This window comes from Nicotiana tabacum, chromosome 22 (assembly GCF_000715075.1).
Source record: "Nicotiana tabacum cultivar K326 chromosome 22, ASM71507v2, whole genome shotgun sequence".
Lineage (NCBI taxonomy): Eukaryota > Viridiplantae > Streptophyta > Magnoliopsida > Solanales > Solanaceae > Nicotiana > Nicotiana tabacum.
The window spans coordinates 97,427,760-97,440,505 of record NC_134101.1 but is presented as its reverse complement, the minus strand read 5'-3'; the positions used below and the strand labels follow the sequence as shown (position 1 = coordinate 97,440,505).

The 12,746-nt window shown below is 41.2% G+C and overlaps 1 protein-coding gene across 1 annotated transcript; it reads right to left on the bottom strand.

The window, feature by feature from the left end:
- Positions 1-2,008: 2,008 nt before the first annotated feature.
- Positions 2,009-4,776, bottom strand: LOC107770291 (protein trichome birefringence-like 43). Its single transcript, XM_016589582.2, has 5 exons — positions 4,423-4,776; positions 3,977-4,148; positions 3,244-3,422; positions 2,454-2,612; positions 2,009-2,353 (listed from the first exon to the last, which is right to left on the bottom strand). The coding sequence occupies exons 1-5, from the start codon at positions 4,701-4,703 to the stop codon at positions 2,095-2,097; spliced, it is 1,050 nt and encodes a 349-aa protein (XP_016445068.1). The 5' UTR covers positions 4,704-4,776; the 3' UTR covers positions 2,009-2,094.
- Positions 4,777-12,746: the final 7,970 nt, after the last annotated feature.

Genomic DNA, 12,746 nt, shown 5'->3' with positions numbered 1-12,746 from the left:
ATGGAGCCTGTTGTACTCTGTATATGGTAGAAATCGACGATTCGATTTCACGATCATCAAGGCATCTCGAGGATTTTCAGTGATCGACTTAGAGGATTCTCGGTGATCGACTCTGAGGTAGTGTAAGTAATGACTGACCTCGAGGAAATTTAAATTAGTGGCCTCGGTAGATCAGGGTGAAGTTCCAAAGGCGCATGAACAGAGCTGACAAAGCCTAGTGGACTAGTCCAGAAAACGTATCAAAATATTAAATGGATGTACCAGCCCCATATCTTTGCAGTTAATGCATTTGTACTATGTTGAAATTCCCCCTCATATATAAAGGGGATCCTTGTCATTTTGTAAGGTTCTATTGCTCAATACTAAATACACAAGAACATTCTCTCTGCTCTCTAACATGTTCTTTTGATCTCATTACTTCATTTATTGCTTATATTTATTGTGTTCTATTTATTGTTTATTGTTTATTGCCTATCATTGATCATAAAGAGCCATTGCCGCAGCTCTCATAAAGTGTTAGTCCTCCCTTGATTGCTCTAAGTCGGTTACCCAACTCGACCTCGAGGCATTATAATCGACGGCTTGAGGCCCTGATCTCCAACTATTCAGTTCGATTGTCATACCGTTCCTAAGATGTAATCTTGATTTCTAACCTTTTACCCAGCATCTATTGCTTAAAAACTAGCATAAAAATAGATCACGTATTTTTAGAACCTCATAATCAAATTTAATTGTTATTATTATTTTCACTGTAAACATACTCATACTACACTTCCTGCACATTGCGTGCATATTTCGGATGTCAATGTTGTTGTGCATTGTGGGAGCTGGGTTCTAAGGTGTACCTGTGTCCCTGTTGTATCTGTCTCTTATTCATGGTAGTCTTAGATTATAAAACTCTGTTTATGTACTTTTCAAAAAGAAGATGTATTTACTTCATATCAGCTTCGTAAACTCTATTCTTAGAAGCTCATGATTTGTACTACCAGTCCTTGGGCATTATATAAGATTCAAATAATACCTTTTTTAATTATTTTATTAATATTGTTGGAATTGGATAGTTATTAGTTGGCTTACCTAGCGGGTCGGGTTAGGTGCCATCACGATTGATGGATTTTGGGTCGTGACAGGATGCCATCAGAGGCTTGATGATGTTATTTACGCATATACCTATACATGGTATGACATTGATATACATATGCATGACATTATAAATATTAAATGATTCATAGATCTATTCAGACTTACATGTCGAGTCTTTTACTCCTTGTTTCTTTCATGACTTTTATTTTGATTTTCATTCCTTACATACTCGGTACATTATTTGTACTGACGTCCCTTTTGTGTGGGGACGCTGCGTTTCATGCCCGCAGGTCCCAATAGATAGGTTGAGAGTACTCCAAGTAGGCTATTAGCTTAGCGGAAGGTGTTGGTGTGCTCCATTTGCTCTGGAGTTGTGTATTTGGTCAGTATGATTTGGACATGTATTGATTGGTATGGCGGGGTCCTGTCCCGACCTTTATGATTTTTATCTACTCTTAGAGGCTTGTAGACATGTGTCATATACGTGAAAGATTGTATGGCCTTGTTGGCCTACGTTCAGTGTACGAGTAATTATTTCGGCCTTATAGGCTCGTACGTCATATGTATAAGTTGATATATCATTCTGGGTCATCCTATGTCGAGTGTCTTTTTGGTTAATTTACCTATAATAGTATGACATGAAAGATACGTTAAGGTACCGGGTGCCTGTCGCAGCCCATCGGTTTGGGTCGTGACAATATATATTCGCTGACTATTTTAAACTTAAGCGATTAAATGAACAACTAATTAGATTAATTCTTCTATAATTAATTCGTTATTTTAATTACTTATCTCGGTAAAATATACTTTATAAGAAAAAGAAATGGTTTCTATTTTTAATACATATTTTTTTCAAAAAAAATACTAGTTTTCAAAAGAAATTGGAGCATAACCGTCGTATTACATATTCTTGTTCTGAGCACTCTATGTTTTATCCCCTAAAAAGATAAGAAAAGAAATAAAAACAAAGGAATGGTATGCCTCCCACTTCTCTCTTTACATAATGGTGATCTAAAATTGATCAAGAACTGCACTTAAGAGTTGATTCCAAGTATCAGCAACACCAGCCACACACCAATGTGTGCAGTCTATGTTCCTATGTCCACCAAACCCATAAACTGATGGATGTCCGTCTGCTCTGTACTGTGATAATGTTGTTACGTTTAATAAATGAACTGGTTTTTTCATCCCTCTCAAAACCTTCTCTAATACCAATTCTCCTGGACGAGGTCCTTGTGTACTCTTCAATGGTTGTGTTACTCCAGCACAACTGATTTAATAGTTAAATATCATACTGTCAGTGAACAAAACTTAAACTTGTATTTTATAGTATGTTTACCATGCTAAGTATAAAATTGTCTTAAACTCACTTGTCATGGTCAGGAGAAACTCCTTGGAAAAATATTTTAGTTTTTGTTGTATCTACTTCAGAGTCCACCCATTTTGCCCAGGTATTCAGTGCTTTCTCATATAAGATTAACCGGGGTGCGTCTTTGTATGTAGAGTTGCCATCTTGAACAAGATCCCAACTGCAAAAGCAATCATAATAATATGACCAAACTTAGAATTCCATCAATTAATGAAAGTAGGTTTGATATGTATTGACGATGCAAAGATATTTAATAAATTCAAGTCTCTTATAAGATAATTACAAGTAAATTTATATGACAAACATTAGTTAATAACCTTTATATATGATAAAATTAAGTGATAGTACAAAAAATCTAAAAGGGCAGCCCGGCACAAAGCATCTCGCGTTTATGCAGGATCCGATGAAGGGCCGCAACCCAAGGAGTGTGATGTAGGTAGTATTTGATGCAAGCGTTAGTAGTTGATTCCGTGGCTCGAACCCGTGATATATAGGTAGTGGCGAAGCCAAAAATTTTCTCAAAGATGTTCAAATTTGAAATAAGTGAAAAAAAATTACGATAAAGAGTGTTCAATATATGTTATATACCTCTAATATTTTACCTATATATAGTATAATTTTCTGGCGAAGGGTGGTCAGTTGACCACCTTATAAGACATGTGCCTTCGCCCCCACTTATATGCCACACAAAGACAACTCAACTGTTGTTCCAAGTCTCCCCTTCATAGTGAACAAAATCTATACGCTATAATTAAGGTAGAAATATGGAAAACTGATTGAAGAGTACTTACGCTTGTTTTCTACCAGTATGAAGCCACCAATGCCAAGAATCAAAGATGAGGACATCTATTTCTTTCCATTGAGCAGCTGCACTGAGAGAATCCAGCATCAACACTCGCGTCCCGTTGTTCTTTGTAATAATGTCTACTAGGAAAGCATCTCGGAGTATCAAGTACGACGTATTGTATTTCTGCATTTTGGCAATGTATTCAAGAATCAAATATATGGGACTTGGAAATTAAAGAACTTGATTAATAGTCTATTTTAGAATCACCGTAACAGTTTAGAGAATAAATCAATTATCAACACAACATTTTATTGACAATGAATTAGTGATGAAAAAGTCAGGGATGCCGAATAGACGGATTGAACTACGTTTGGGTAGGTTAAAACGGTCATAAATTATAACTTACCCAATGGTTGCTTGGGTTAGGAACTTAGGATGGCATAAAATTTGCTAAATTATTAGTCGTAACTCAACCCCTTCAACTCACGTCATTTTTCATTTATTTATTTGTTCTTTTATAATTTGTTATATATATACCAAATCAAAACTAATAAAAGATTTTTCTTTATTTATCATGACATATTAAACAAGTCAAACGCCAAAAAGAAAAAGAGATCTACCTATTATCTATATTTTAATAAGTTATCTTATCGGTCAATTTTATATATGCGTGTAGTCCAAATAGTTGGCTCAAGATTTTAAATGAGTTAAATTTTACATTCGTAGGAAAAACATACTGAAAATGTGAAGATTGAAGTTCCTCCTATCCTTTTGGAAGTATACTCAGATTGTGGATCGGCTGCATGTAGCATACAAGTGAGAGATTGCCATTGATCAAGGCTTAGTGAATCCCCAACAAACATCCACCGCCTCCCCTTCAATTTGAGTTGAAATTCTGTCGCATTAAACCTACAAAACACAACATATACAGCTAAGTAAATTAACAAAAAATAGAAGGTAAAAAGATAAAACAGCCAATGTCAATTTTAAAAAAAATACAGATTCAAGAAAAAAAAAAGGTAGCCTGGTGCAAAAGCATCCCGCAGAATTTAGGGAAGAGCCGCCTCCAAGGGATATGATGTAAACAGCCTACCCTAATGCAAATATTGGTGACTGCTTCCACGGCTAAGAACTGTGACTTATAGATTACAGGTGGACTAACTTTACAGATTCAAGAAAGTACCTAGGTAAATTGCACCCAGTGGATTGCCATCTATATTTGAGATAATCCTTATCTGGCCTTCCATTCTTTAAACAATCAAACTGCTTTTCAATGAATGGACACACTGATGAATCGTAAAGAGGGTAACAATCGTCATAAACCCAATTTCCTTGGAAGAGATCACAGCCGTTGGTTCCCAACTGGTTTAAATCATTGATCAACTTTCCATTTACATTGTTCAACATGCAAAGAAGTACAAATAATGCAGAAGCTGCACCAACAGCTAGAGAAAAACTACCCATCACTATAAGAAGACAAAGAAAAAAGGTTTATGCTCTTTTTTCTGTCAATTTTCTTTCTAGACTACACAAAATATCATAAATTGTATGTGTAAGTGTTTCTGTAAGTTTCAAACTCTATTATTAAGAATGTTGAGGCAAATATACCTCTGTATAGATAAGGATGGAAGGGTTAGCAGGAATCTCCTATATAGTGTATAAATGTCTCATCGTATAATATTCTTCCTTTTATTGAGTTTCTTCAATTATGAAGAGAATGGACATAATTTTAAACCATGTAGATCTAATGTAATCGGGTTGGAAATTATGTTAATGGAAAGTGCATGATAAATAATGGTCTATATTTATTGGTATTACTTATTTAGAAGAATAAACAAAGTCAAGTAATAAATATAATTAATAAATCTCTTGTTTCATAACTAGATTAATGAAATGTAGTTAAAAATTGATTCACACTAATGTCTTCCTTATTTGCCTTATCTTGATTGTTTGTTTGTTTGCTTTTTTAATTTATTTATAATACTTATACTAGTTGATATAGCGAGGCTTTGATAATTTTCTGATTTTGAGAGTTTACTAATCAGGATTATCAAGTTTCCAACTATCCTAGCCTGAAAGGTGCTCCAAAAAAGAAAACATTTATCCTTAAACCTTTTGTGTAAACGCTTTGATAAGTATAAATTCCATTTATTGTCTAGTTAACTAAATTAATCTCAAGTATAAATTTTTTACTTTAATTGGATAATAAGCAATTTTATTCCTAAACAAAGTTTAAATCTTAGTCCAAAAATACTTTCAAAAGCTCGAGCTTTAGCTAGCTATGTTTTTCTTGGTCCAAATATGTCACGACCCAAAAAAAACCACTAGTCGTGATGACACCTAACTCGATCCGCTGGGTAAGCCAACTAACAGCCAATACAATCCAACTGAGATTATAAAAAAATAGAGAAGAACTATCTGAACATTTAAAAAGTTAACCCAAGAATTGATAGTACGAATCGTGGGCTTCTAAGATTTGGAATTTACATAACTGTTACAAATAAATACATGATCTGTTCGAAAGTTACATAAACATATTAGCAAAAACTAAAGCTACCAAGGACAAGTGTCAGCTATATCCGGAGTGCACGAACAGCTTCAGAGTCGGCTCCCGATATCACCACCAGCTCCACTTTACACTCTCCCTGACATGATAATGTATATACAATAGTGTAACCTTACTATGCATATACCCGGGTGTGATCCCATGTCACCCTGCTTCATATAAGCCGCAACACAACTGTTTACCGTAAAAATGGTAACAACAATTAAATTTGTAGATGAGATTCTAAAAATATGTGATCTATTCCCGAGCTAGTTGTTAGAGCAGCTGATGCTAACAATATGGAGTTTAATGATGAAATGTGAGCTAAAAGGAGATAGTAATCGAACCGAAGGGCCTGTTGCCCGGGTGTAGGTCTGATCGATGAGGGACCTCGGGGTCGATGACAAGGTCGAGTTCGAGGTATCGGGGATAGTCGGGGACGGGATAACAGGTGAGGATATAATTAACAAGGCTCTTTATGGCCACTACAAAGCTATATAACGAAGAGCAAGTAAGAGAACGATAGATATTAAGATGACTTCGAGCTAATACCAAGTGATAAACAAAGAGCAAATAAGAAGGTAATAATGCTAAATGGCTTCGAGCCAGTGAGGGCAAGCGAATTAGAGAGGAGAAAGAGAGAGAAGATATTATTGCACTTGAGCAGAATGGTTGGAGCTCTGCCTTTACAGGGTGTTAGCGACTCCCCTTTTATAGAAAGGGGGAAGTCCCAACTTCGTACAAGATACGTTGCGTGATAAAAGAAATAGGATGGGACAACCAGCTAACTTTGCGATGTACACGTGGGCTGATGTCGAGCCGCTTGAATAGACCTGATCGACCACAGGTGTATTCCTCGGGAGTTCCCTACGTTCATCGGGGCTTTGGTCGACATTATCCTTGGCAGGACACCAACTGATCTTGAGGGGCATGACAGGCTCGAGATCCCGGGCTTCTGGGGTCACCCTTCGAGGTATTCAATCGAGGAGAAATCGTCCTCCCAGATTTCACCTTACACAGATTGTCTCCGCGTTTCTTAGAGGGAAGTGATAAGAAATGATGTTGACGCCCCACTTCTCGATCTCCCATAACGACGTCGCACTGACGGCGCAGTCCTTCTTTTATGGGTGTCGAGGTGCCTCGCCTTTCCGCTTCTCCAAGATTACCAGAAACATCGTGTTTCTTTGATCTTTATTGCTATCGATTTAGCTTCTTTGAGCGCATTGATTGCGCCTACTGTTACGCTTTTCGAGGGCGCTGATGGCATCGTCAGTTACTTTGCCTTCCCTATAAATGGGACTTTTCGTGGTTGGCTTTTTATCCAAATTTCCTTTGACACCCATTTTTTCATCCTTTCCTGCTATCTTGAATTTCTACCATCTCGTCATGTTTAAATCTCGTATCCTCAAGATTTTACGCCATGTGTATCACGGCCCAATCCTCGATCCTCTTTTGATTGGGAGAAGTCGTGCCGCTGTGATGCTGTTGTTGTTGTTGTTATCATTAGCCCGGGGTGATGAGGAAGTGGACCGACTTCCTCCGACCCCGGGGATGTTTTGGATTATGCACCGCTGCTTAAGAGGGAGCTCGGATTATACACTGCTGCTCACCCTCCTCCCTCGGCTCGCCGTGTTACACCCTTTTTGGATTCCAGGGGGGTGCGTCGGTGGTCTCTGCCGCATGTTGCCTTTCGGGCTGAGGCAATGTCTCAAGAAGTGGCTTCAAAAAGGCAGTACTGACAGAGTTCGTACTAGCCAAATTTTTCACCCAGCCACTTCTCGTATTCTTCCGGCTTCTCCTTTGTCATTTTGCTCTTCTCCCCAGCCTTCCTTTTCCATACCCTCCCTTTTGAAGATGTCATTCCGGGAGGATCCGGATGTGGTCCCGAGGGGATCAGACTTGGAAGATATTGTCTTTGAGGTCATACACCTGAGAGGATGATGACAGAGATGCAGCATGAATAGGCTAGATCCTTAGGCTCCTGTTGTATGCATATCACTTGTACTTCTTCTCTTTTTCGTAAAGATCCTCTGTGGGCTTTTGTAATCATATGTAATGTAACTATATGTAAGGATCCCTCGAGGTTCATTGTAAGCGAACATTTGTATAAATACAAAGATATTTTCTTGATTTCTTCCTTCGACACTTGCTGTATTTCTTTATATTTTTGGCAACTTCGAGTGCATAATCTTGTTTCATCGCTTGTGATACTGGCTTTGAGTATTTTCCCCGGCCTTTGGTTGATGAAACGGCTTTGTGCAGGGTCTTTTGTGACTCCTCGAATCATAATCATGAAGGAGCTTTTATCGGGGCGAGACAGGCTCGTGCTTATGAGGAGAGTACATTATTCTATCCTGGTGTTTCCAGAGTCCTTAGTTCCGGAGCGGTGGTTCCTTTGGGCCAACAAGGGTTGGGCCACCAGGAGGGTGCTCGGTCGTCGAGTAAGTGTCCGGCTTCACTTCGTGGTAGGTTTCAGCATGATCCCTCCGTATCTCGGGTCTTTGAGCTGTTCCGTCAAGGGGCTATACTTCGGGGGGCACTGGATGTGGGCAGGCCCCTTAGGCTTCTTGGCGAGGGAAAAAAGGGTCGAGTTGGTGCACTGACGATTCAGGACATATCGGAGCTCGCTTTACAAAAACCTTTCGGTGAGGCAGGAGTCTTCTTGTGGTAAGCGTTTTGCCTTTTCGACCTTAGGGGTGGAGCTGATCGAGCTAGGAATACCTGAAGTATCAAAATGCAGGTGAGCTTCTATCCGAGTGGATATGATTGTGAAGCTGTAGCTTGATTCCTCAAAAGTCTGGATTGGTAACAACCGGTGCCTGGACTGGCATAGTACTAAGATTGGACCGAGGATGATGAAGGAGTGGCGATTTGAGCCGGGTCGGAGCGGACCTTCGAGGGATGAGTTCGTCTTAGATCTTCGGGACAGGCGCTTGAAGAGACCCATGCCAGGGGTTTCGTCCTTCTAGAAGGATTTGCTTGAGCGAAGGTAGTCGTGCATGATGCCCGGTTTGTTTATTGTCGACGCTATGAAGAACGAGGCTGGGGCTGGTAGGCCGTAACCTTTTAAGGGTGGAGTGTAGATTTTGCCACTTTGTATTTTGCTGTTTATAGAGCATGTTTGTAGATGGAGAGCGTACCTTTCACGCATATATATAAAATGAGATAAATCTTGAAATTTTTCCTCCTTTATATCTCTTCCCGTATCGCCTTTGATCCGGTGGTCTGGTTTTTGTGTTTTGGCGGGATCCTCGTGGGTTCGGAACTGATCGGGCAGGCCCAGAGCTTTCAAGTACGATCCTTTATACGAGCAGGTGTTGGGGCCTTTATGTTTTGCCCAGCTGTTTTAGGCTCAGTCTCTGAGTCAGGCCTTTATTTGAGCTTGCTTATCCTTCGGTCTCCTGTGCCCGTATGGGCGGACGATGATTGTTCTCTTTTCTAGTCCTTAAGTATTTCACTATTTCATCCATTCTAGGTCCAGACTTCGAGCCGTGTTGCGACTCGAGTTTTAATTGACCCATAAGTTCTTTCATGCCTGCATGGGCGGTCGACGATGGCCATTTGTGTTCCGGGTCGAAGTGACCTCATAGGCGTGTGGCTCGGAGGCTCACTCGGCTAGCGACGGTGGCTTTAATGTCATGCCCTTAGGCATATTGTAGTTTACTTGTTTTGGGTCCAGTCTCCGAGTCGCGTTGCGATTCAAGATTTATTTGACCCTTAGGTTCTTTCCTGCCTGCATGGGCAGACGGTGATGGGCTTTTGTGCATGGCCCGGAGGCTCACTTTAGCTGGCGATAGTGGCATTTATGCCGTGCCCTTAGCATATCGTAGTTTAACCATTTCGGGTTTAATCTCCGAGTCGCGTTGCGATTCGAGCTTTAATTGACCCTTAGGTACTTTCCTGCCTGCAAGGGCAGATGGCGATGACCTTTTGCGCTTCGGGTCGAAGCGACCTTACAGGTGGATGGCCCGGAGACTCACATAGCTGGCGATAGTGGCTTTTATGCCGTGCCCTTAGGCATATTGTACTTTAACCATTTCAGGTCCAGTCTTCGAGTCGCGTTTCGATTTGAGCTTTAATTGACTCTTAAGTTATCAATTTTCAAGCTGGCGACAATGGCTCTTACGTTGTTTGATCGTAGAGACCTTTTAATATGTGGTCTGGAGGCTTGCATAGTTAACTATTTTAGATCCGGTCTCCGAATCGGGTTACGATTCGAGCTCATTTTAATCCTCAAGTTGTCAATTTTCAAGCTGGCGACAATGGCTCTTACGCTGTTTGGTTGTAGAGACCTTTTAGTGTGCAGACCGTAGGCTTGTTTTGCTAGAGACAATGGCTCTTATGTTGTTTCGCCCGTGGGCTTTTTGTAGGCATTGGTTTCCGCTTGTTAAGGTCTTTTGAAATAGTTTTGCCTGACCCGTTATTGGTTCTGGAAGAACCTCAATATCAAGTCGTTATCGGTGATGTTTCGAGCACCTCGGAAGGTTCATAGCTCATAGGATGAGTAGGTCAAAGCATTGTGATTTAGAGTTGACGTGGTCGAAGCTCATTTTTGCATGTTGAGGGAAGCCTTGTTTTAATCGGTTCTTTCTGAAGTATATTCGAAGTAGTGGCCTGCGATTTTTAGTGATGGTCAGGCATCCCCGAGTCGCGTTAGTTTGGCTGTATCAGCTGTTTTGATCGTAGTCATATGTGTTTGGCCGGAGCCATTTTTGATCCTGAGTGATACTTTAGGCGTCTACACCGAGGGTATGCCCTTTTGTGATTCTTACAAATGTGACGTATAGCCTAAACTTCCGGATTTTCATGCATGTTGAGGTCTTACAGTTTTTGATGTAATGTAGAATAGATCTGGTTATGCCGAATCTGCCCGCTAGGGGTCTTACAGTTTTGGATATTCTAGCACATGGAGATTGGCGATGAATGACAGTCTCCGAGTCATCGAATTTTTTTGAAAGCGTGTAGACCGCTTTTTGTGAGCTCGGAGTTGCTTTGTAGGGGCTTTATGAGCCCGGAGTTTCGACCCTGGGGTCACGCGAGTGCTGAATTGCTGATGCTAAGTCTCCGAGCATTTCGGGATGCAACCAGCGAAGGGGTCCCTGCCGGGAATATACTGTGCTTTTCTTGTTTGGAGAATGGGATGCTAAAAGACATTCTTCAATCCATTGCCATAATATATTTTGTTGCGTTGAGTTGACCTATACCAGGTCAATGTCGATCGCTTGGAGGTTTGTCTTGCCCGAAATGTTTTGTGATTTTAAAGCCTCGATCCGGAGGCCGTTGGAGCGTTTTGAACTGCTGGCGCTCGTTCCTGAGCTTTTTAAGGCGTTTTTGTGAAAGAATTTATTACCCTACTCTGAGAAGGAGTTCCCTCCCCCTCTTTTTTTTTTGACAAAAGGTATTTTTTGATTGATCGATACAATGGTACATGTTTTTGCCGACGGCGCCTGACTATATCGGCCGTTTGGTTCGATACATCATTTTCCTACGGGAAACCTCATTTGGCATTTTTCAAAACTCCTTTGAGCGGGCAGTTTTCCGGGGGGAATTCCCCTTGCTTGCTCAAAAGTCGGTCGTAGGGATAAGTATTGACTATTCTTTATGGAGTTCCCCTTAAGCAGCTTGCAGACGTTGCCTCGTTAAAAACCTTGACGGTAAAAACCCTTTTCCTGGGATAAAAACTCGGTCTAAGGAAAAGAGTTCAACGGGTGTGCCTCTGGGGCCTCGATGTCTTTTAATAGCACTAACGTCCTGAGAGTTCTGATTAGGTGCCTACACGAAGGTTATTTCCAAATTTTGCAATAAAATAAAAAGGAATGGTCGTACTTTGAAACGAGATATGCTGGAGATGCCTTGGGATTGGTCTACTATAATTGCCCGGGGGCGTAGATGCGGCATGGATATCCACTTTGTTTTGTCAAGTTCGACCGGGTGCGAAACCTGGTTTGCCCATTGTTTCATTCAGGGGCGGAGGCATGAGCATTGGTATTACATCGTGTATAGCGAACATTTCCCTTGCCGCGTGTTGTTCCTTGTAGACGGTTTTGATCCCGTCCTTTGTCGGGAATTTTATCACCTGGTAGAGGGTGGATGGTACTGCTCTCATGCAGTGTATCCATGGCCGTCCAAATAAGGCGTTATACCTTATATCTCATTCGACGACATGGAATTTGGTGTCTTGGGTTGTGCCGGCCATGGTAACTGGAAGGACGATTTCTCCTTTCGTCGTTTCGCTCACCATATTGAATCCATTGAGAACACGAGTGGTGGGCACGATTTGTTCGAGCAGCCCGAGTTGTTCTATCACCCCCGACCTGATGATATTGGCCGAGCTACCTGGATCCACTAGTACAAATTTTATCTGAAAAGAATTTACAAGAAAGAAGATTAGCAGGGCGTCTTTGTGGGGTTGAGACAGGGCCTCGATGTCCTCTTCGCTGAACGTGAGGGTGTCTTCGGGGATATATCCCCGAGTCCATTTTTCTCTGGTGATGGATATTTTCATTCTTCTCATTACGGGTTCATGTGTGGCATCGATGCCCCACATGATCATGTGGATGACGTGTTGTGGCTCATTTGCCTTATTTTTCTTAGTTGCCTCCCTCTCTCGAAATTGATTTTTGGCCCGATCGCTGAGGAATTCCCGAAGGTGCCCCTTATTGAGCAGCCGAGCCACTTCTTCTCGTAGTTGATTGCAATCCTTGGTCTTGTGACCGTGCGTGTTGTGGAACTCGCACACTAAGTTGTAATTTCTCTGCGAAGGGTCTGAAACATCAATGTAGAAATTGTATTCCGATAAGTAGGGCTCGTTTGTTGGCGCTATGTTTTGATCGAACCTGGTTCTATTGACGAGCCCTCGAGGGTCCTGTACTCGATCTATCCTCCAATCGTTGCGAGGCAGGTTGCGCCTTAGGGCGTTCCATCTGTCTTCGAGGTACGGCTGGTAGCTTTATTTATTTGGT

What these genes read in the sequence shown, in the direction of transcription:
- LOC107770291 (XM_016589582.2), bottom strand. Translation starts at nt 4,703, where the DNA reads ATGGGTAGTTTTTCTCTAGCTGTTGGTGCAGCTTCTGCATTATTTGTA. An exon ending in CATACTGGTAGAAAACAAGC is followed by an intron (nt 2,613 to 3,243) that starts GTAAGTACTCTT and finishes TTGCTTTTGCAG; the next exon opens with TTGGGATCTTGTTCAAGATG. An exon ending in GTTTCTCCTGACCATGACAA is followed by an intron (nt 2,354 to 2,453) that starts GTGAGTTTAAGA and finishes CTATTAAATCAG; the next exon opens with TTGTGCTGGAGTAACACAAC.